The 26298-nt window shown below is 31.2% G+C and overlaps 3 protein-coding genes across 3 annotated transcripts in view; 1 reads left to right on the top strand and 2 right to left on the bottom strand.

The window, feature by feature from the left end:
- Positions 1-17540, top strand: part of LOC119604437 (monocarboxylate transporter 12) — a 33893-nt gene extending 16353 nt beyond the window's left edge. The window contains 9 exon segments of the mRNA XM_037957035.1: positions 870-1446; positions 13433-13552; positions 13792-13895; positions 13962-14414; positions 14478-14657; positions 14720-14836; positions 16132-16663; positions 16726-16821; positions 16824-17540. Coding sequence (XP_037812963.1) covers positions 1272-1446; positions 13433-13552; positions 13792-13895; positions 13962-14414; positions 14478-14657; positions 14720-14836; positions 16132-16663; positions 16726-16821; positions 16824-16885 — 1839 coding nt within the window. The 5' untranslated portion in view covers positions 870-1271 and the 3' untranslated portion in view covers positions 16886-17540.
- On the bottom strand, positions 6759-10270 carry LOC119604438 (putative fatty acyl-CoA reductase CG8306). The gene is made up of 8 exons (XM_037957037.1): positions 10130-10270; positions 9777-9904; positions 8154-8554; positions 7989-8098; positions 7546-7922; positions 7300-7490; positions 7073-7219; positions 6759-6993 (listed from the first exon to the last, which is right to left on the bottom strand). Exons 1-8 carry the CDS (start codon positions 10179-10181, stop codon positions 6834-6836), a joined length of 1566 nt encoding a protein of 521 aa, XP_037812965.1. The 5' UTR covers positions 10182-10270; the 3' UTR covers positions 6759-6833.
- A 1198-nt stretch (positions 17541-18738) lies between the features above and the next one.
- On the bottom strand, positions 18739-21241 carry LOC119604439 (fatty acyl-CoA reductase wat). Its single transcript, XM_037957038.1, has 8 exons — positions 20899-21241; positions 20711-20838; positions 20226-20626; positions 19908-20017; positions 19466-19845; positions 19216-19406; positions 19011-19157; positions 18739-18949 (listed from the first exon to the last, which is right to left on the bottom strand). The coding sequence occupies exons 1-8, from the start codon at positions 20948-20950 to the stop codon at positions 18826-18828; spliced, it is 1533 nt and encodes a 510-aa protein (XP_037812966.1). The 5' UTR covers positions 20951-21241; the 3' UTR covers positions 18739-18825.
- Between the last annotated feature and the right edge of the window lie 5057 nt (positions 21242-26298).

Raw genomic sequence — 26298 nt, 5'->3', positions numbered from 1 at the left:
CTTAGACTAGACATTGAGAAGAATTTGAATAGATTTTAACAAGATTTTAAATAGACTTTTAGTAGATTATGACAAGACTATGACTAGAATTGGTCTAGACTTTGAGGAGACTATGACTTGAATTGGTCTTTGACTAGACTTTGACTACACTTTACTAGACTTTGACTAGGCTTTGGGAAGACTTTGACGGGACGTTGACTAAGCTTTGGCTAGATTGTGATTATACATTGACTGAACTTGACTAAACTTTGACTAAACTAAAGCCTAAAGTTTGAGTAGACTTTGGCTAGACTTTGACTGGGCGTTGACTAAACTTTGGCAAGGTTGTGATTAAACATTGACTCTAGTCTTTAATTAGAGTCTGACAAAATTTTGAGTAGACTTTTACTAGACTTTGAGCAAATTATAACAAGGCTATGGCTAGAATTGAGCTAGTCTTTGACTAGACTCTGACTAAACTTTGATTAGAGTCCGACTATACTTAAAATACATATTGACTAGGTTTTGACTGGAGACTAGTTTAACTAGACTATGATTAGCCTAAGTCTAGACTTCCGCTAAACTAGACTGGACTTTATTATGATGATAGTATGAATGACTTTGACTAGGTTATGATCGGTGTATTATTGAACTTTTCCAAACTTCAACCAGTCTATGATTAGATCTTGACTAGACTTTGATTATATTTTGACTAGGTGTTGGGTTTCATATATAGTATCTGATCTATATTGTTTGTATTGCTTAATAAACAAAAATTTTTTTTTAATTTTTTATACAATAATATTGTTATTGATAGTTAAATTTGAATTATTCATTATTAAAATTATTCATCATTAAAAATTCATATTTTCTCTTTTACTTCATTACAGCTTTCAACAAAAAAGGAATTAAGGAAATCCTGCAGCAACAGAAACTTAAGAAGTACAACTAGCAAACGGATGAAATAAAATCAATATTTATAAATAAATATTATTTAATACATTAATAAACAAATGCATACACAAGACATAGTCTAAAACACATGCATCATAATAATATTGCTCAAGTTTATTGAATAAATCAAATCAATGACAAATTACAATTGCACATACACACACATGTGATAAAGGATTTAAATTAGTTGGCAACATAGAAAAATAAACAAATACTACCTCAAATACACACAAACCTATTTAAATCCACTACAACTGCAAACATTCCATTTACAACTACCGGCTTCCAGTTCCCTTCACAACACAGACACAAGAGAGAGAAACAAATCTGCAAATAAAATGGTACATGCACCCTCAAAACGGAAATCAAATGGCACCACCAACAACAATACCACAAATAAACATGAATACGAAATGGAATTATCGGAAAATACAGAATCACAGCAACCAGTGCCACCAGATGGTGGCTGGGGTTGGGTGGTCGTCTTTGGTTCATTTATGATCCACATTATAAGTGAGTATGAGTTGTTTTTAAATTTAATTATTTTAATAATCGATGAATCGATGATTTCAAATGATTCTTATCTCTAGAAAGGGATTTTACATTGAACTGAAAAGACAAATTTTATATTTTATTATTATTAGATTTATTTGTGTAATCAATTCTTATTAATTAATTAAATAATAATTGAATAATCTTTGTTGTGTTTTACAAAACTAATTGATTTGACGGAAGACAGTTGTTGTTTTTAGATTTGTTTTGTTTTAGTAAATGATATAGAAGTTGTAAGAGAAGGAAAGCTAAGGGAAATTACTTAAACATTAAACATTTTGGTAAATCTCTAGTATGTATAACATATTCAATTTTGCAACATACCAAGATTATAAAAAAAATGTTTATTTAATGACCCAATTAAATCCATTTACAACGTGTTGGCATACTTCCCACAATATATATTTTTAATAGTAAACACAATTCATTGCACGTTAACGATTTTGTTTCGCATTAATTAATTAAATATGTGTGTAACAAAGGCTTTGTATAATATTTATTTTATAATCAATTCCAAAGTTTCTTTGTTCCGCAGATTTCATATGCACCTTTTGTTTTGTCTGTTATAAAAATTCTTGCCAACAGTTGACTGTTGCACATTAAGTTGCAAACAAGTTTTTAGTTGCTACTTTTTGTTATTTATAATTAAAACATGAAATCAATGTTAATGTCAATATTTAGCATTAGTTTAAAATTTAATTTACATATTTTATTAGGGGGTTACAAGGTTTAAACATAAAAAATTGTTAAAGGGTTCCCCAATAAGAGCGGATGTTACTAGACTATGACTACACTAGACTAGAATAGACTAGAATAGACTAGACTAGACTAGACTAGACTAGACTAGACTAGACTAGACTAGACTAGACTAGACTAGACTAGACTAGACTAGACTAGACTAGACTAGACTAGACTAGACTATACTAGACTATACTAGACTATACTAGACTATACTAGACTATACTAGACTATACTAGACTAGACTAGACTAGACTAGACTAGACTAGACTAGACTAGACTAGACTAGACTAGACTAGACTATGACTATGACTATGACTAGACTATGACTAGACTATGACTAGACTATGACTAGACTATGACTAGACTATGACTAGACTAGACTAGACTAGACTAGACTAGACTAGACTATGACTATGACTATGACTATGACTATGACTATGACTATGACTATGACTAGACTATGACTAGACTAGACTAGACTAGACTATGACTATGACTATGACTAGACTATGACTAGACTATGACTAGACTATGACTAGACTATGACTAGACTATGACTAGACTATGACTAGACTATGACTAGACTATGACTAGACTATGACTAGACTATGACTAGACTATGACTAGACTATGACTAGCTATGACTAGACTATGACTAGACTATGACTAGACTATGACTAGACTATGACTAGACTATGACTAGACTATGACTAGACTATGACTAGACTATGACTAGACTATGACTAGACTATGACTAGACTATGACTAGACTATGACTAGACTATGACTAGACTATGACTAGACTATGACTAGACTATGACTAGACTATGACTAGACTATGACTAGACTATGACTAGACTATGACTAGACTATGACTAGACTATGACTAGACTATGACTAGACTATGACTAGACTATGACTAGACTATGACTAGACTATGACTAGACTATGACTAGACTATGACTAGACTATGACTAGACTATGACTAGACTATGACTAGACTATGACTAGACTATGACTAGACTATGACTAGACTATGACTAGACTATGACTAGACTATGACTAGACTATGACTAGACTATGACTAGACTATGACTAGACTATAACTAGACTATGACTAGACTATGACTAGACTATGACTAGACTATGACTAGACTATGACTAGACTATGACTAGACTATGACTAGACTATGACTAGACTATGACTAGACTATGACTAGACTATGACTAGACTATGACTAGACTATGACTAGACTATGACTAGACTACATAGATGGGCACTTTGCAGTTTTTACTGTTTACTGAAAAAATTTTCAGTATTCAGTAAAGTTTTACTGATTACTGAAAAAAAATTCAGTATTCAGTAAGTTTTTACTGGTTACTGAAAATATTTTCAGTATTCAGTAAATTTTACTGATTACTGCAAAAAATTGCAATTAATTTACTGGTTACTGCAAAAAAAATGCAGTATTTTACTGATTACTGAAAATGTGTTTACAGTATGCCGTACAATCTAATAATTTACTGAAAATTCTATTTTCAACATATTTTTGAATATAAGACATATTTATCATCACAAGTAGCAATAGTGCGATAAATTTAACTTTTTGGGATTGTAAATCTTTTCAGAAGACAAGAACTTAGCTATGTACAAATTAATATAATAGCCTAAATCTTATATTATTTTGTCGGCCAATAAAAAGTTGTTGGAAACATTTATTATATTTTATAATATTAGATTATTAATAGAAAAGAGAGTAAAAGAGATCAATATGATAATAGTTGTTTGAAAATTTTAGTTAAATATAATATTTTTTTACTAATAATGCATTTTGGTTGAAAATTTTACTGATTATTGAAAAAAATTTCAGTATTCAGTAAGATTTGCATTACCAGTATTTTTTACTGTTTACTGAAATTTTTTTCAGTATTCAGTAAAATTTTACTGAATACTGTATTTTTTTTCAGTAATCAGTAAAAAGTTACTGAATACTGAAAATTTTTTCAGTAACCAGTAAAGATATACTGAATACTGAAATTTTTTTCAGTAACCAGTAAAAATTTACTTATTACTGAAATGTGTAATGCAGTAAAATTATACTGCAGTGTGCCCATGTATGCTAGACTATGACTAGACTATGACTAGACTATGACTAGACTATGACTAGACTATGACTAGACTATGACTAGACTATGACTAGACTATGACTAGACTATGACTAGACTATGACTAGACTATGACTAGACTATGACTAGACTATGACTAGACTATGACTAGACTATGACTAGACTATGACTAGACTATGACTAGACTATGACTAGACTATGACTAGACTATGACTAGACTATGACTAGACTATGACTAGACTATGACTAGACTATGACTAGACTATGACTAGACTATGACTAGACTATGACTAGACTATGGACTAGACTATGACTAGACTATGACTAAGACTATGACTAGACTATGACTAGACTATGACAAGACTATGACTAAGACTATGACTATGACTAGACTATGACTAGACTATGACTAGACTATGACTAGACTATGACTAGACTATGACTAGACTATGACTAGACTATGACTAGACTATGACTAGACTATGACTAGACTATGACTAGACTATGACTAGACTATGACTAGACTATGACTAGACTATGACTAGACTATGACTAGACTATGACTAGACTATGACTAGACTATGACTATAGACTATGACTAGACTATGACTAGACTATGACTAGACTATGACTATGACTATGACTAGACTATGACTAGACTATGACTATGACTAGACTATGACTATGACTAGACTATGACTAGACTATGACTAGACTTGACTAGACTATGACTAGACTATGACTAGACTATGACTAGACTATGACTAGACTATGACTAGACTATGACTAGACTATGACTAGACTATGACTAGACTATGACTAGACTATGACTAGACTATGACTAGACTATGACTAGACTATGACTAGACTATGACTAGACTATGACTAGACTATGACTAGACTATGACTAGACTATGACTAGACTATGACTAGACTATGACTAGACTATGACTAGACTATGACTAGACTATGACTAGACTATGACTAGACTATGACTAGAGACTATGACTAGACTATGACTAGACTATGACTAGACTATGACTAGACTATGACTAGACTATGACTAGACTATGACTAGACTATGACTAGACTATGACTAGACTATGACTAGACTATGACTAGACTATGACTAGACTATGACTAGACTATGACTAGACTATGACTAGACTATGACTAGACTATGACTAGACTATGACTAGACTATGACTAGACTATGACTAGACTATGACTAGACTATGACTAGACTATGACTAGACTATTACTAGACTATGACTAGACTATGACTAGACTATGACTAGACTATGACTAGACTATGACTAGACTGACTATGACTATGACTAGACTATGACTAGACTATGACTAGACTATGACTAGACTATGAAGACTATGACTAGACTATGACTAGACTATGACTAGACTACTAGACTATGACCTAAAAACTATGATTATGACTTGTATTTCAGATGTACCTTTTAAATTCAAACATCAATGCATACAAATGTATGTATCTTCCTTTAAGCTATTTGAAACAGCTGCATACAATTCTCATGATATTTACCTCATAGCATATTAAACTGTGAACTTTTAAGTATGTAAACCTTTAAACTCTTTGTAGTTGGGAAAATACACAAATGCTTTTTGATTTATAGTAAGTACAGCTTTTATTGATGATAATATACAGCGCTGACTAAAATTATAGCACAGATTGACGAGTTTTTATTGAAAATTCTATTAATGCTATATTTTGTGATGCCTCTGTTTAAATTTTATTACTTTTAAAGCTATTTAATTATCAATTTTGTTAAACATTGCAATTATTTATGATTTATTGTAAATGTGTAAAAATTTCTGTTAAAGCACATGTTTTGGACTTCCAATAAACATTTGTTTTAAACGATGTTGATAATTGCAATTATACTTTATAAGAACGAACAAATTTCGAAACGATTTATGTTAAATTAAAATTTCTGCAAAAGTTCGTTTAATATTTTCGCTAGCAAACAATTTCACTGCTTTAGAATATCACAACAATTTTTTAAGTACTTATTATTATCTATTAAATTTCGAAATCTAATCGTTTTTATTTAGTCTACATATTTTGAAAAATAATAGTGTGAAATCTTATCGTTTAAATATTGTGTTTAACAAGTAAAATTAAAAGATAATAACTTAAATTTCAACAAATATTTGATTAACGATTACTATGGAATTCAATCGCAATATTTAAAAATAATAAACCCTAGAGTATTTTAATGTTGCTGTTTCAATATATAACTTAACTAAAACTGAACTTGAACTGAACTAGTACTAAACTAAATTTGAACTAAAACTAGGCTCAAATTGAACTAGAACTGAACTAGAACTGAGTTAGAACTGAACTAGAGCTGAAAAAATCATTAAAAAAATTATATTATGTAGAGCCTCTTTAATTGTTTTATAGTATAATCAACAATAGTATTTTGTAATAATTTTTCAAAATCTCAATTATAATTAACAAGTTGTAATTCATTATGGCAAAATATGTTAGTATTAAAAATTTCAGACAGTCTCTCGGCATAAAAATATCTCAAATATTCCGCTAGTTTGTCAAAAACGTGTAAAGCCAGTAATATTTTGATAATATTATAAATAAAAATTTTGCTAAAAATATGAAACAAAAGTTAAATTAGACTTCCAGTGATTAAAAACGTTATTAAATACAATATGTATTAAAACTTACATATTCAGTATTCTCCTGCTTCTTGGTAGGGTTTTTGGATCTTCCTTAAACAAATGTTTTCGTATGCTATGCACCATTGGAAAGCAAAATCCAACATTTTTGAAATAGTCATTGCCAGCCAGTATTATATCCAAATTAAATTCCGTGCTAATAAATAAATAAATTTATAAAAGTTCTAATAATCAACAAAAAAAAAACTTCAAATCCCCTTTAATTTAAATTGTTACCCTTTTAAAGTTGTTATCATTTCCTGGGCATCCGTTATGCCCGCACTGAAATAGTTATTAAAAAGAAATGGTTTCAGAACTTCTAAAGTATTGAACATCTTACGATGTACTCGCATAAGAGCAGGTTTGCGTCCACTTAACATTAAACCAAAATCCGCCAATAATGAAGGCAAAATATGTTGAAATAACACCTGCAATAAATTTTACATTTTAATTATCACTATTTTAAAGTAGTTTTCTTGTTACCAAAATGAAATACAAAAAACTATTATTCGTGCAATATAAGCCGGGTATAAGAAAGTTTTTCTCAAAAGGTGCTTCAAGCCAAAGATTATATTTCTCCATGATGTCAATATACTGACAAAATCTTAAATCACTATGGGTACACGATGATCCAATATAAACCGGTATTTTATCTGGTTTATTTTTATACAATTGGGCCGTTTTGTAGGCATAATAACACAACGTCTTGACGCCAATATCTTGTGGTGTCAAGTCGAGTCTGGTTCTTCTGTCTATGTGAATGGCTTTTAAGATACCAGCCGCTGCAAGCACAAATAAACCCATAGCACCCATCAAAGAAGGCGAAAAGCCAGGTTCTGGTTCCTCAATGGCAAACAAAACTAAAAAATAAAATATTTCTTAGCAGTGGCACATATTTAACGCAAAATTTTTAAATTAAAACTAACCTACAGATGGTCGATAAATGCCCACCGGCAACTTATCTTTAAAGTCATTTACCAAAGACTCCGCCAAGTTTTTTGTGAAACAATAGGTGTTGGGAAAACCTATAATTAACCTGAATAAATCCTAACTTTAACAATTTGCATTACAAAGTTTAATTTCAATATTACTTTCTGGTTATGACATCCAATTGTTCCTCCGAAATATCTTTTCTATTTAACAAATCCAAACAAAACCTCCAATTCATTGGTGACTCATAAACTTTCTCCTCCACATATTCCACATAAGGATTACTGAAGAATGTCGAAACATGCATAAAAACTTTTAAATGCTTAAGAGTTTCGGCAAATTTAAGAGTTTCCAAAGTACCACCTACATTTACTCTTAGAGCATCCCTTAAGGGTTCATCAAAACGTACAGTAGCAGCGCAGTGAAAAACGATGGAAACATTTTCCATTATCTTTTGATATTTGGGTGTTATGCCCAAAAATGGCACAACAGCATCACCGGGTATGGGCACAAGTTTCTTGTCCAATTCATCTGGTTTTTGTAATTTTAACTGGTTAAAGATCTAAAATAAAGAATTCGAAAATGTTTGTGTTTAAAATGATCTAGAACTTAAACTGATTTAGAACTGAATTAGAACTGAACTAGAACTGAACTAGAACTGAACTAGAACTGAACTAGAACTGAACTAGAACTGAACTAGAACTGAACTAGAACTGAACTAGAACTGAACTAGAACTGAACTAGAACTGAACTAGAACTGAACTAGAACTGAACTAGAACTGAACTAGAACTGAACTAGAACTGAACTAGAACTGAACTAGAACTGAACTAGAACTGAACTAGAACTGAACTAGAACTGAACTAGAACTGAACTAGAACTGAACTAGAACTGAACTAGAACTGAACTAGAACTGAACTAGAACTGAACTAGAACTGAACTAGAACTGAACTAGAACTGAACTAAACTAGAACTGAACTAGAACTGAACTAGAATGAACTAGAACTGAACTAGAACTGAACTAGAACTGAACTAGAACTGAACTAGAACTGAACTAGAACTGAACTAGAACTGAACTAGAACTGAACTAGAACTGAACTAGAACTGAACTAGAACTGAACTAGAACTAGAACTGAACTAGAACTGAACTAGAACTGAACTAGAACTGAACTAGAACTGAACTAGAACTGAACTAGAACTGAACTAGAACTGAACTAGAACTGAACTAGAACTGAACTAGAACTGAACTAGAACTGAACTAGAACTGAACTAGAACTGAACTAGAACTGAACTAGAACTGAACTAGAACTGAACTAGAACTGAACTAGAACTGAACTAGAACTGAACTAGAACTGAACTAGAACTGAACTAGAACTGAACTAGAACTGAACTAGAACTGAACTAGAACTGACTAGAACTAGAACTGAACTAGAACTGAACTAGAACTGAACTAGAACTGAACTAGAACTGAACTAGAACTGAACTAGAACTGAACTAGAACTGAACTAGAACTGAACTAGAACTGAACTAGAACTGAACTAGAACTGAACTAGAACTGAACTAGAACTGAACTAGAACTGAACTAGAACTGAACTAGAACTGAACTAGAAACTGAACTAGAACTGAACTAGAACTGAACTAGAACTGAACTAGAACTGAACTAGAACTGAACTAACTAGAACTTACTAGAACTGAACTAGAAATAAAATAGAACTAGATCTGAATTAGAACTGTACTAGAACTGAAGTTTAGTGGTCCCCTCTTTATTAAGCCATCGTCCACTTACCATTCCTTTTTTGACTTTTTCCAAACGTTCTTCAATTGAAAGATCTTTCTTTGGTCGTAACAAAATATAGATTTTTCGCACATTACAGGAACGTAGAAGTTTTTCAATTAAAGCTTTACCAACCACTCCTATAAGAACACAAAAATATTTGTTTAAAATTATTTAAGCTATTGTGTTTATTTGTATATTATTAAACTTTGAATCGTCTTATAATTCACTAAAATCAGGTGTTTCATTCGGTCCTAAGTAACAAAAATGTTTTTCTTCAATTACATTTTTATAAAAAAAAATATTTTTTATTCAAATCACTTATCAATGTTTATATTATTTTATCGCATCATTCAAGGACCTACCCGAACCACCGGTTACAAAAATTTCCCTATCTTCATAAAATTCTGTTAACATTTTTAAATTTCGCGTTTATTAGAATATTCTTCGAAAAAGTTGAAGGCGATTGTTTAAAGGCAAATCTAAGACTGAAAATAAAAATTGGATTTTAAAATTACTTTAATTCTTAATTAAAATTAACTCATTAAAATGTTGAAAAAAATTGTGCGGAAAAGTTTTCACTCAAATGCATATCCAAAAGTTAACTATTGCAAATCAGAGACAAAATGACTTAATGAGCTGAATTGAATTTTAGACTTAATTGCAGTATATAAGTATTTAATACATTAAAATTAAATTAAATTTCATTAGAAATATAAAATAGGAAGTCATTTTAGTTAAATGTAGGCCATGACTAGGGGAATATTCAATATTCTAGTTTTTCGTATTATTTACGCAAATTTTAGGAAATTTTATTCCGTAGCCTGGACATATCCATACATATAAATTGTTGACTTAGTAGTCCGATATCGTTCTTATCAAATGTGTTCAATCAATTGGTTTTCGATTAAAATGCCTAAGTACCTTGTTTATCAAATTGCTTCATAATTTCTTGACAAATCTAATCACTATTACTAACTCCTCGTTGTTTTCATTTAAAGCATTAAATAATTTAATTAATATAACATTAATGTTTTGTAGTTTTTAGATAAATACAAAAAATTGAAGTGCAATCAGACGTATGTTTATTTCTTTATATTTAATAATAAAATAATTAGATAAGAGATATAAACGTTCTCCAGTTCCCTGAGTAACACATTTCTCTGCACTATTTTTTAAAAAGTTGGTAACTGAACCTTGATCTTTTCACCAGATACTTTGCCATTTGTGTAAAACCAGACAATTAATTTCATCAAAATTACTTTTTTAATTGAAATACTTAATTTTGTTTTATTAGTTTTTATTGGATTGAAATTTCTTGCGTAATTTTATTTTATTTTTTTTTTGCCACATAGCACCTGCCAATAATAGAACCCAAAGCACCATTCTTAAAAGAATATTTATGTAGGTAATTTTTGCACTAGAACTCGAACTGAACTAGAACTGAACTAGAACTGAACTAGAACTGAACTAGAACTGAACTAGAACTGAACTAGAACTGAACTAGAACTGAACTAGAACTGAACTAGAACTGAACTAGAACTGAACTAGAACTGAACTAGAACTGAACTAGAACTGAACTAGAACTGAACTAGAACTGAACTAGAACTGAACTAGAACTGAACTAGAACTGAACTAGAACTGAACTAGAACTGAACTAGAACTGAACTAGAACTGAACTAGAACTGAACTAGAACTGAACTAGAACTGAACTAGAACTGAACTAGAACTGAGCAAGAACTGAACTAGAACTGAACTAGAACTGAACTAGAACTGAACTAGAACTGAACTAGAACTGAACTAGAACTGAACTAGAACTGAACTAGAACTGAACTAGAACTGAACTAGAACTGAACTAGAACTGAACTAGAACTGAACTAGAACTGAACTAGAACTGAACTAGAACTGAACTAGAACTGAACTAGAACTGAACTAGAACTGAACTAGAACTGAACTAGAACTGAACTAGAACTGAACTAGAACTGAACTAGAACTGAACTAGAACTGAACTAGAACTGAACTAGAACTGAACTAGAACTGAACTAGAACTGAACTAGAACTGAACTAGAACTGAACTAGAACTGAACTAGAACTGAACTAGAACTGAACTAGAACTGAACTAGAACTGAACTAGAACTGAACTAGAACTGAACTAGAACTGAACTAGAACTGAACTAGAACTGAACTAGAACTGAACTAGAACTGAACTAGAACTGAACTAGAACTGAACTAGAACTGAACTAGAACTGAACTAGAACTGAACTAGAACTGAACTAGAACTGAACTAGAACTGAACTAGAACTGAACTAGAACTGAACTAGAACTGAACTAGAACTGAACTAGAACTGAACTAGAACTGAACTAGAACTGAACTAGAACTGAACTAGAACTGAACTAGAACTGAACTAGAACTGAACTAGAACTGAACTAGAACTGAACTAGAACTGAACTAGAACTGAACTAGAACTGACTGAACTAGAACTGAGCAAGAACTGAACTAGAACTGAACTAGAACTGAACTAGAACTGAACTAGAACTGAACTAGAACTGAACTAGAACTGAACTAGAACTGAACTAGAACTGAACTAGAACTGAACTAGAACTGAACTAGAACTGAACTAGAACTGAACTAGAACTGAACTAGAACTGAACTAGAACTGAACTAGAACTGAACTAGAACTGAACTAGAACTGAACTAGAACTGAACTAGAACTGAACTAGAACTGAACTAGAACTGAACTAGAACTGAACTAGAACTGAACTAGAACTGAACTAGAACTGAACTAGAACTGAACTAGAACTGAACTAGAACTGAACTAGAACTGAACTAGAACTGAACTAGAACTGAACTAGAACTGAGCAAGAACTGAACTAGAACTGAACTAGAACTGAACTAGAACTGAACTAGAACTGAACTAGAACTGAACTAGAACTCTGAACTAGAACTGAACTAGAACTGAACTAGAACTGAACTAGAACTGAACTAGAACTGAACTAGAACTGAACTAGAACTGAACTAGAACTGAACTAGAACTGAACTAGAACTGAACTAGAACTGAACTAGAACTGAACTAGAACTGAACTAGAACTGAACTAGAACTGAACTAGAACTGAACTAGAACTGAACTAGAACTGAACTAGAACTGAACTAGAACTGAACTAGAACTGAACTAGAACTGAACTAGAACTGAACTAGAACTGAACTAGAACTGAACTAGAACTGAACTAGAACTGAACTAGAACTGAACTAGAACTGAACTAGAACTGAACTAGAACTGAACTAGAACTGAACTAGAACTGAACTAGAACTGAACTAGAACTGAATTAGAACTGAACTAGAACTGAACTAGAACTGAACTAGAACTGAACTAGAACTGAACTAGAACTGAACTAAACTGAACTACAACTGAACTAGAACTAAACTACAACTGAACTAGAAATGAACTAGAACTGAACTATAACTAAGTAGAAGTAGATCTGAAGTAATAAGTACATAATTAGAAGTGAACTAGAATAATTGAATAAAATACTTAGTTTAGTCCAAAATATCAGCCAAGTCCTTTCAGAAAATGTTCTACAAACTTAGACTTCAGAGGTCATTAATGTACTAAGACGAGTATTATTAAGTTTTTAAAACTAATAAATATATTATTTTTGAATATTTACAGCTGATGGTATGACATATTCCTTTGGTTTGTTCTACGATGAATTCCTAACATATTTCAATGAGGGCAAAGGTTACACAGCATGGATTGTATCAATTATGGTGGGAGTAACATTTGCTTCGGGTAAGTTATTTAACAAAAACAATGTATAAACAAATTGAATTAATTGGTTTATTGCCACTGTATAAAAATCGGAATTGAAAGTTTAACACTAAAAAACATTTTGCCTCCAATGTACGCACACTCTTCGTTACCACTGTTATTTATAAACTTATGAGAGTGTTTAAAAAATGTAGCATAATTTAAGGCTTTTGTAAATATTTAAATTAACAAAATTATTTTTATTTTTTTTATCGACAAAGGTCCCATATCATCATCATTTGTAAATCGTTATGGCTGCAGAGCGGTTACGATAGCTGGATCTATTTTGGCCTCATTTTGCATAGTCATTAGTATGTTTGCACAGGTAAAAGACAATACTTTCAATTTAATAATTTCGTATTATTAATATATATAAAATTTTACTTTACAGAATGTTCTCACCCTCATTATCACCATTGGTCTGGGTACCGGTTTGGGTTTTGGTCTCATCTACTTACCAGCCATTGTCAGTGTTAGTACTTATTTCGAAGCCAAGAGATCACTGGCCACCGGTATTGCCGTATGTGGTTCTGGTTTTGGCACCTTTGTATTTGCTCCCCTTACCGAACATTTAATTGGTTCATATGGCTGGCGTGGAGCTTTGCTGATCATTGGTGGTGTGGTTTTGAATTGTATCATATTCGGTGCCATGTTTAGACCTTTGGAACCACCTAAGCCTAAAAATAAGAAGAAAATTATTGATGGTCATACCACACCAGCTGAGTTGGAACCATTAAAGCCCAATGTCAAACAAGCCGATCAATATTTACAATTACCCAAGACTGATGCTAATGGTGGAGCCTTATGTAGATCTAACAGCGTGGGTCATACTTTTAAGAACTCGGTATGTTTATAATTTATAATTATTTATTAAATAAATTTGAAATATTTTAATTTTATTCTTTAGGATTCCAAACTTAATGGTTCTGCTAATGGTAAAATGGAAATTTCTGTTGTTTCCAAAAGCACCAGTAATGATGACATTATTAAGGTTTCATTAAGTCAACCTCATTTGGCACAATTAAAGGAATCACATAGAGAAAAATCCGGCAGTGGTACTATGTATAGACCAGATATCTTATATCAAGTAAGTTAATGAAGATTTCCTAAAATAATTAAACTAAATTCTTGAATTATTAAATCTTTTAGGGTTCCCTTACCAACATACCCGAATATGCTCGTTCCCGCACTGACCTCTCTGGTTCTGGTCACATACAACGCTATGGTTCGGTTAAACATTCTTCTTTACACTTAAGCGAGGAAGAGGTGGGTTATTATTTAATTTCCTTTTTTATTGTGTTATTAAATTTGTTTCGTTATCTGCCCCAAATGTTATTAGAATGTAGGTTAGTAACAGATCCCTTAAAGTAACCATTACTATCAACATCATTATTAGAGTCAGAGCAAATAGTTCGTATTCCAAAATTAGGGCCAGAAAATTTTCGTAGATGAATAGGAGAAATTCTCTTAAAGACATTTTAATGTTTACACAAAATTTTGATAAAAATAATTATTTAAAACAAGCAAACTGACATCAAAAAATATATATACGAGGACAACTTTAAATTTAGTTTAAAAAAGATCATTGTCTTCTTCAGATCAAAGCATGTTTAAACCAAACTAACTAGAACTGAACTAGAACTGAACTAGAACTGAACTAGAACTGAACTAGAACTGAACTAGAACTGAACTAGAACTGAACTAGAACTGAACTAGAACTGAACTAGAACTGAACTAGAACTGAACTAGAACTGAACTAGAACTGAACTAGAACTGAACTAGAACTGAACTAGAACTGAACTAGAACTGAACTACAACTGAACTACAACTGAACTACAACTGAACTACAACTGAACTACAACTGAACTACAACTGAACTACAACTGAACTAGAACTGAACTAGAACTGAACTACAACTGAACTACAACTGAACTACAACTGAACTACAACTGAACTAGAACTGAACTAGAACTGAACTAGAACTGAACTAGAACTGAACTAGAACTGAACTAGAACTGAACTAGAACTGAACTAGAACTGAACTAGAACTGAACTAGAACTGAACTAGAACTGAACTAGAACTGAACTAGAACTGAACTAGAACTGAACTAGAACTGAACTAGAACTGAACTAGAACTGAACTAGAACTGAACTAGAACTGAACTAGAACTGAACTAGAACTGAACTAGAACTGAACTAGAACTGAACTAGAACTGAACTAGAACTGAACTAGAACTGAACTAGAACTGAACTAGAACTGAACTAGAACTGAACTAGAACTGAACTAGAACTGAACTAGAACTGAACTAGAACTGAACTAGAACTGAACTAGAACTGAACTAGAACTGAACTAGAACTGAACTAGAACTGAACTAGAACTGAACTAGAACTGAAGAACTGAACTAGAACTGAACTAGAACTGAACTAGAACTGAACTAGAACTGAACTAGAACTGAACTAGAACTGAACTAGAACTGAACTCGGTAAACTCATATTTATTTTTATTATCTTATACATATCTAGAAATCACTCTAAATATTTAAAAAAAATCTCCTTTTTAGGAAATTGTAAAATGTTGTGGCTGCATTCCCTGCTCCAAAGAAACTCGTGATACCATGGCTGAAATGATGAATTTCTCTTTGTTGAAGGATGTTATCTTTATTATTTTTGCCATCTCCAATTTCTGTACCAGTATTGGTTTCAACATGCCCTATGTTTACATAGTGGCTCAAGCTAAAGCTTTAGATTTAACATCGGAACAATCCTCCTACCTAATTGCCATCATTGGTGTGGCCAATACTATTGGCAGAATTATATTGGGTTATATTTCCGATAAACCTTGGGTAAATCGTTTGTGGATATACAACGTCTGTCTAACAGTTTGTGGTATTGCCACAGCCATGTGTCCTCTCTGCACGGATTTCTATTCTTTGGGTTTCTATTGTTCGGTATTTGGTTTTACCATTGGTGCCTATGTGGGTTTAACCTCAGTGATATTAGTCGATTTGTTGGGTCTGGAGAAATTGACAAATGCTTTTGGTATATTGCTATTGTTCCAGGGTATTGCCTCGCTGATAGGACCACCCATTGGAGGTAAGTCTTTAAGATAAAACAATTTCTACTAGAATATCTTTATCAATTTATCATATTTACAGGTTGGTTGTATGACATTACCTTGTCCTATAGTCCTGCCTTCATTTTAGCTGGTGTCATGATTGCTGTCAGTGGTTTGGTAATGTTTGCCGTGCCTCCATCCAACGTATGCAAGCTAGAAAGGCTGAACGTTTAAATGCTCAAGAAATTGCTTTAAGCTAGATATTTCTTTTTTTGTTTTTTAACATTATTATTTTCTTTTTTTATTAAATACTATTACATGTATATTAGTTAATTGATAAAGACTTTATTAAAACAATACAAATCAATACAAACTTCCTTAAATTAAAACTTTAAAAATGTATAAAACAATAAATTTTAAATTTAAATCAATAACGAACATTGCAACAGCTACAGGCATAACTTAGGGAAATTAACTATGAAATTAAAAACTAAAGTTATAAATTAATTAAATACAATAATTAACTGAGAAAAACAAACTAGTTTGTAAGTAAAACTTATTATTTTAAAGAAAACTGCCCGTTTTTTGGTTGATTTTCATTCTTCCTCCCAAATTTTATTTTCTTTTTAATGTAAATAGTTTATTTTTGAAATTTATTTAATACAATTAAATAGAAAACAAAAACTATAATAGTTTATTAAATAATGTGTTTCCAAGATGTCTTGCCGTTATCAAAAGACCTGCATATATGTATCTTCAATCTAGCAATGGAGCACACTTAATATGATTTCTTTATATATAGATTATATAAAGCCATTTTTATTATATATTAATTTATGTATAAGTTTGATTTAGTTAAAATATATTTTTGTTATAAATAAATGAAAACACTTATTGAGATCCACACCAATCTAAGAGTGTCTTTTATTTCTCAATAATCAGTCTAATACTTTAGACTAATTAATAGTATCGGCTTAAGTCAAGACCATAGGCTAGTCTGTGGACTGATATTTAGATTGGTATATATTCAAGATTATAGACTGGCCGAAAGTCAAGACTATAGTCTGGGCTACCGTCAAAACTCCAGACAACTAATCTATAGTCAGGAATATAGTATCGTCTATAGTCAAGACAGATCCATTGTAAAAAACTATAGACTGGTCCACAATGAAAACTGTAGATTGGTCTATAGTCAAGACTAGAGACTGATCTTTAGTCATGACTATAGAGTGATCTTTAATCAAGTCTACAAACTGATCTATTGTCAAGACTTTAGACTGATCTATAGTCAAGACTTTAGACTGATCTATAGTCAAGACTTTTATACTGATCTATAGTCAAGACTTTAGACTGATCTATAGTCAAGACTTTATACTGATCTATAGTCAAGACTATAAAATGAACTATAGTCAAGACTATAGACTGATCTATAGCCAAGGCTATAGACTAATCTAGAGTCTGGACTGTAGACAGATTCATAATCAAAACTATAGACTGATCTATAGTCAATACTCAAGCCCATAGACTAATCTTTAGCCAGAAATATAGACTCGTCTATAGTTAAGATGATCCAATGTAAAAACTATAGACTATAGTCAAGGCAATAGAATGATCTATAGTCAAGACTATAGACTGATTTATTGTCAAGACTGTGGACAGATTCATAATCAAAACCATGGACTGGTTTATAGTCAATAGTGAAGACCATAGACTAATCCTTAGGCAGGAATATAGACTTGTCTATAGTCATCAATGATCCATTGTAAAAACTATAGATTAGCCTGTAGACAAGACTATAGACTGATCTTTAGTCAAGACTGTAGACTGGTCTATAGTCAAGACCATGGACTGTGAAGACTGTAGTGATTAAAACAATAGACCGGTATATATAGTAAAAAATTCTGTAATTAAAACTATTCAAAATTATAGACTAGCCTGTAGTTAAACCAAGACTGATCTAATGAAAGCTTGTGATCAAGCTAATTTACTTTAATCGCATTCTACCAAGTTTAAAGACGATTTAATGTTTTCGACGCAAAACTAAATTTTCAGTACAAATAATAAAGTCCATTTTTTTAAGGAAGGAAACTCTAAAGCCAAAACCATAGAAATCGTTCATCTCACAAACACACTAAATATGTTTTAGGAACTTTTTTTTATTAACAACATTAAAATAAAATTTTAAATAACAAACTTATAATTAATCCAAAGAACAGAAATCATTATGTCGCCATTCTGCATACGAGTTTTTAATATATTCCATAGTCCAAACATAGACTTTATAAAGCACAATAAATTGCACAAATTTATACAACCACACTTTCCTAAAAATATAAAAATATGTAAATGTACAATTTGAATATTAAATTTTTACGCAAAACCTACAGTTTAAATATTCTTCTGGCTTTAGGTAATGATTTGGGATCTTCTTTAAATAGCAAATCTCGGGCACTGAAAACCATGTTTTTGCAAAAACCCACATTTGTAAAGAGATCACAACCGTTGTCTAAGACATCCACACTGAAGCTTGTGCTAGAATTTGGAAATAATATGTTAAAAAAATGTTGTAATAATTGTGGATTTCACTTACTCTTTCAGTTTTTCTTTCATTTCCTGGTAATGGGTTATGCCTTCACTTTCATAGTTGTTAAACATAAAAGGTTGCATGACCTCGAGAGTTTGGAATACTTTACGTTGTATGCGCATTAGAACCGGCTTGCGGCCGGTGAGTAGTAATATAAAGTCTACCAGTAAAGCGGGCAAAAGTTGCAAAAGCAGGACCTAACCAGAATTTAATATATTAACAATATAATTTTGTTGATATGGATTAAGAAACTTACAAAGAACATATAAATAAAACGATTAGAAGTGGTGCGTATGCCCGGCACCAAAAGACTCTTCTCATAGGCCGCCTTTTCCCATAGACCAAAATCATCCATGATTTCAAGATACTCTATTAAAGTCCTATTAAAATGTGTACAAGTTGAAGTCATGTAAACTGGTATATCTAAAGGTTTCGATTTCTCATAGACCTGGGCAGCTTTGAAAGTATAATACAACATATTTTTCACCGAAACATCTTGTGGTGTTATATCCAAACGATTTTTCTTATTTACATATATGGTTTTTAATAAACCGGCCCCAGTTACAGCAAACAAACCCATGACACCCATTAAAGAGGGAGAAAACCCGGGTTCAGGTTGTTCCAAAGCAAAGAAAACTAAAAATATAATTAAACCTTAATAATGATTAAATAAATTATTGAGTGAAAACTTAACTCACCTATTGAGGGTCTATAAATGCAAACTGGTAACTTATCTTTGTAATCATTTACCAATGACTCAGCCAAATTTTTGGTAAAACAATAGGTGTTAGGAAAGCCCACTATTAACCTAAAATTTTCAAAGAAAATTAATAAATAAAAAGTTAAATAGTTGTATTCGACAAAGCCGAATCGTATGTATATAACAAAGACCAATATATGTTAACAACCAGGCAGACAGACATAGCTAGATCGTAGCATCTAACAAGAAGGTGAATCACAGTCCAATATATGTTAACCCCACCTTTTTTGATTTCTTCTTAATATTATAAACTTACTTTCTGGTTATTATATCCAATTCCTCTTCGCCTACATCTTCCCTATCCAATAGACCCAAACAAAATTTCCAATCCATGGGCGCTTTATAAAACTTGGGTTCAACACGTGTTAAATATGGATTGCTATAGAATGTTGATACATGCATAAATATCTTAAGTTTTTTTAAGGTCTGAGCAAATTTTATAGCCTCTAAAGTACCACCGACATTTAGTTTGAGAGCATCTCGTAGAGGTTCATCAAAACGCACCGTAGCCGCACAATGATATATAATAGACACATTTTTCATTAGTTTAGCTGATTCCTCACTTATACCCAACATGGGCAATTTAGCATCTCCGGCTATAGCTACTAGTTTTTGATCCAGTTCTTGAGGTTTTTGTATTTTTAATTGGCGAAAGACCTAAGACGATTATCGGATAGATTTTAAGTCAAAGTTCAACAAAATTTATCTGAATAATGGGAGTATTTTTTATTAATCAATTACCTGTTCTTCTTTAACCTTTGCCAAACGTTGCTCCAATGTCATGGATCTTTTCGGACGGAGTAATAAATAAATTTTTCGTACATTGCAGGAACGTAAAAGTTGTTCTATTAAAGCTGTACCCACAATACCTAATAATCAAAATTTTTAAAATCTTTAATTTATTAAATTTACAATATAATTTTACTCACCTGAACCGCCTGTTATAAATATTTCCTTATCCTCATAAAATGCGGGTAACATTTTGTTTGCTTTAACTCCTGCAAATATTGTGCGTTCCTAACGAAATTTCTATTTAAACTAAATCTTTATATAAAATGCTCTTAATCTAAAACCACCAAATTGTTTTTCAAAAAAAACACCTTATTACATAAGTATTTATGTATATTCAATTAATTTCAGTCCAAAAAGTTAATTTATTTTCGAAACCTTGAGGAAAGTAGCTCACAATCTAATTGCGAACATAGGAAATTGTCATTTAATCAAAATACACATTCAAAATATTAGAGAAAAAGAGACCAGACCATAATGCAAATGATATCTGAACACGTGCTTAGTATTTCACTTTCATAGTTTCATAAAAATTTCGAAAAAAAACTAACATAATTACTGTTTAAGCTGAGTAAAAGAGAGATAGAAAAAATGGGAGATTAGAATTCTATGTTTTGAATTGCAGGGATGGAAGTTGAAAATAGAAAATAGTAACAAAATATATTTTATTATTAGAATAAATGAGAGTGTATAGTCAAGCCATTTGACTATGCAAAATCCAACATCTTTCTTGAGTACACAAGCAATACCTTGCTCTCTTACAAATTTCTGGGGAATTTCATGTCAAGTGACCCAACTCAAAAAATCTATTTCGACGAAATTTGCACTAAAGTTAGTACTATTGGACACAAATTTTCAGCTCTATCGGTCAAGAACTGCCGGACTTAGATGGGGTCAAAGTTGGACATTTTGGTCATACAGGGTTTTATACAAATGAGTGTAACTTTTCACCTATTGGTCCTAGCAAAGATTGTCCAAGGAATGTTTTCAAAAAGGGCCTTTTTTTTGGCTTTTAAAAGAAAGCTTAGACAATTTTTCAACTCAAGGAATAGAACATTTTTCAATATTTGGCATTCATAATTTTCCCCTATTTTTTCAAAATGGCAGTTTTTGTTGTATTTTTTTTTACTCAACACGAAACGTTAGACCATTGCCTTTAAGAGCTTGTGAGTACTTAATGGGATGAGAGTGGGATATAATAAAGCTATTTAACTTAAAAGCTAACTAACTAACTTAACTAACTACGTAACTACAACTACGACCTACTAACTACTAACTCTACTAACGAACTAACTAACTACCTAACTAACTAACTAACTAACTAACTAACTAACTACACTAACTAACTAACTAACTAACTACTAACTACCTAACTAACTAACTACTACTAACTAACTAACTAACTAACTAACTAACGCTAACTAACTAACTAACTACTAACTAACTAACTAACTAACTACTAACTAACTAACTAACTAACTAACTAACTAACTAACTAACTAACTAACTAACTAACTACTAACTACAACTAACTAACTAACTAACTAACTAACTAACTAACTAACTAACTAACTAACTAACTAACTAACTAACTAACTAACTAACTAACTACTAACTAACTAACTACAACTACTACTAACTAACTAACTACTAACTAACTAACTAACTAACTAACTAACTAACACTAACTAACTAACTAACTAACTAACTAACTACCTACTACTAACTAACTAACTAACTAACTAACTAACTAACTAACTAACTAACTAACTAACTAACTAACTAACTAACTAACTAACTAACTAACTAACTAACTACTAACTAACTAACTAACGAACTAACTAACTAACTAACTAACTAACTAACTAACTAACTAACTAACTAACTAACTAACTAACTAACTAACTAACTAACTAACTAACTACTAACTAACTAACTAACTAACTAACTAACTATACTAACTAACTAACTAACTAACTAACTAACTAACTAACTAACTAACTAACTACTAACTAACTAACTAACTAACTAACTAACTAACTAACTAACTACTAACTAACTAACTAACTAACTAACTAACTACTAACACTAACTAACTACTAACTAACTAACTAACTAACTAACTACTAACTAACTAACTAACTACTAACTAACTAACTAACTAACTCTAACTAACTAACTAACTAACTAACTAACTAACTAACTAACTAACTAACTAACTACTAACTAACTAACTAACTAACTAACTAACTAACTAACTAACTAACTAACTAACTAACTAACTAACTAACTAACTAACTAACTAACCACTAACTAACTAACTAACTAACTAACTAACTACTAACTAACTAACTAACTAACTAACTAACTAACTAACTAACTACTAACTAACTACTAACTAACTAACTAACTAACTAACTAACTAACTAACTAACTAACTAACTAACTAACTAACTAACTAACTAACTAACTAACTAACTAACTAACTACTAACTACTAACTAACTAACTAACTAACTAACTAACTAACTAACTAACTACTAACTAACTAACTAACTAACTAACTAACTAACTAACTAACTAACTAACTAACTAACTACTAACTAACTAACTAACTACTAACTAACTAACTAACTAACTAACTAACTAACTAACTAACTAACTAACTAACTAACTAACTACTAACTAACTAACTAACTAACTAACTACTAACTAACTAACTAACTAACTAACTAACTAACTAACTAACTAACTACTACTAACTACTAACTAACTAACTAACTAACTAAACTAACACTAACTAACTAACTAACTAACTAACTAACTAACTAACTAACTAACTAACTAACTACTAACTAACTAACTACTAACTAACTAACTAACTAACTAACTAACTAACTAACTACTAACTAACTAACTACTAACTAACTAACTAACTAACTACTAACTAACTAACTAACTAACTACTAACTAACTAACTAACTAACTAACTAACTAACTAACTAACTAACTAACTAACTAACTAACTAACTAACTAACTAACTAACTAACTACTAACTAACTAACTAACTAACTACTAACTAACTAACTAACTAACTAACTAACTAACTACTAACTAACTAACTACTAACTACTAACTAACTAACTAACTAACTAACTAACTAACTACTAACTAACTAACTAACTAACTAACTAACTAACTACTAACTAACTAACTAACTAACTCTAACTAACTAACTAACTAACTAACTAACTAACTAACTAACTAACTAACTAACTAACTAACTAACTAACTAACTAACTAACTACTAACTAACTAACTAACTAACTACTAACTACTAACTAACTAACTAACTAACTAACTAACACTAACTAACTAACTAACTAACTAACTAACTAACTAACTAACTAACTAACTAACTAACTAACTAACTAACTAACTAACTACTAACTAACTAACTAACTAACTACTAACTAACTAACTAACTAACTAACTAACTACTAACTAACTAACTAACTAACTAACTAACTAACTAACTAACTAAACTAACTAACTACTAACTAACTAACTAACTAACTAACTAACTACTAACTAACTAACTAACTAACTAACTAACTAACTACTAACTAACTACTAACTAACTAACTAACTAACTAACTAACTAACTACTAACTAACTACTAACTAACTAACTGATTTTTGCAATTTAGTTTCACAATTAATCTAAAACTGAACGAGAACTAACCTGAAGAGTGATGAACTAAAAACAACTAGATATTAACTGAACTAGAACTAAATTAGAACTGAACTAGAACTGAACTAGAACTGAACTAGAACTGAACTAGAACTGAACTAGAACTGAACTAGAACTGAACTAGAACTGAACTAGAACTGAACTAGAACTGAACTAGAACTGAACTAGAACTGAACTAGAACTGAACTAGAACTGAACTAGAACTGAACTAGAACTGAACTAGAACTGAACTAGAACTGAACTAGAACTGAACTAGAACTGAACTAGAACTGAACTAGAACTGAACTAGAACTGAACTAGAACTGAACTAGAACTGAACTAGAACTGAACTAGAACTGAACTAGAACTGAACTAGAACTGAACTAGAACTGAACTAGAACTGAACTAGAACTGAACTAGAACTGAACTAGAACTGAACTAGAACTGAACTAGAACTGAACTAGAACTGAACTAGAACTGAACTAGAACTGAACTAGAACTGAACTAGAACTGAACTAGAACTGAACTAGAACTGAACTAGAACTGAACTAGAACTGAACTAGAACTGAACTAGAACTGAACTAGAACTGAACTAGAACTGAACTAGAACTGAACTAGAACTGAACTAGAACTGAACTAGAACTGAACTAGAACTGAACTAGAACTGAACTAGAACTGAACTAGAACTGAACTAGAACTGAACTAGAACTGAACTAGAACTGAACTAGAACTGAACTAGAACTGAACTAGAACTGAACTAGAACTGAACTAGAACTGAACTAGAACTGAACTAGAACTGAACTAGAACTGAACTAGAACTGAACTAGAACTGAACTAGAACTGAACTAGAACTGAACTAGAACTGACTAGAACTGAACTAGAACTGAACTAGAACTGAACTAGAACTGAACTAGAACTGAACTAGAACTGAACTAGAACTGAACTAGAACTGAACTAGAACTGAACTAGAACTGAACTAGAACTGAACTAGAACTGAACTAGAACTGAACTAGAACTGAACTAGAACTGAACTAGAACTGAACTAGAACTGAACTAGAACTGAACTAGAACTGAACTAGAACTGAACTAGAACTGAACTAGAACTGAACTAAACTGAACTAGAACTGAACTAGAACTGAACTAGAACTGAACTAGAACTGAACTAGAACTGAACTAGAACTGAACTAGAACTGAACTAGAACTGAACTAGAACTAGAACTGAACTAGAACTGAACTAACTAACTAACTAACTAACTAACACTAACTAACTAACTAACTAACTAACTAACTAACTAACTAACTAACTAACTACTACTAACTAACTAACTAACTAACTAACTAACTACTAACTAACTAACTAACTAACTAACTAACTAACTAACTAACTAACTACTAACTAACTACTAACTAACTAACTAACTAACTAACTAACTAACTAACTAACTAACTAACTAACTAACTAACTAACTAACTAACTACTAACTAACTAACTAACTAACTAACAAACTAACAAACAAACTAACTACTAACTAACAAACTAACTAACTAACTAACTTTCATTGCTACTGTCAAGCATTCGTCGAAGTTAGATCCTAATATCTTGTGAGTGATATTATTCCGGGTATAATATTTCTCACGAACATTGATTGGATAATACATTCAGTTAACACAATGTATTTCTTACCAAGAAGGATGTTTATACATCAAATCCGAAGAAATACGCCTGGGCCTCTATTGGGCTAGATATATTTTTTATCGAAAACATAAAAAGGGACTATTTTCTGAATGCTAATATTCTCTTTAAAAAT

Source organism: Lucilia sericata, unplaced genomic scaffold (assembly GCF_015586225.1).
Source record: "Lucilia sericata isolate MDLA Ls3-8-SP2 unplaced genomic scaffold, ASM1558622v1 Contig000392F_arrow, whole genome shotgun sequence".
Taxonomy (NCBI): Eukaryota; Metazoa; Arthropoda; class Insecta; order Diptera; family Calliphoridae; genus Lucilia; species Lucilia sericata.
Note: the sequence above shows the minus strand (reverse complement) of the source record. Positions and strands in the feature narration are given on the sequence as shown.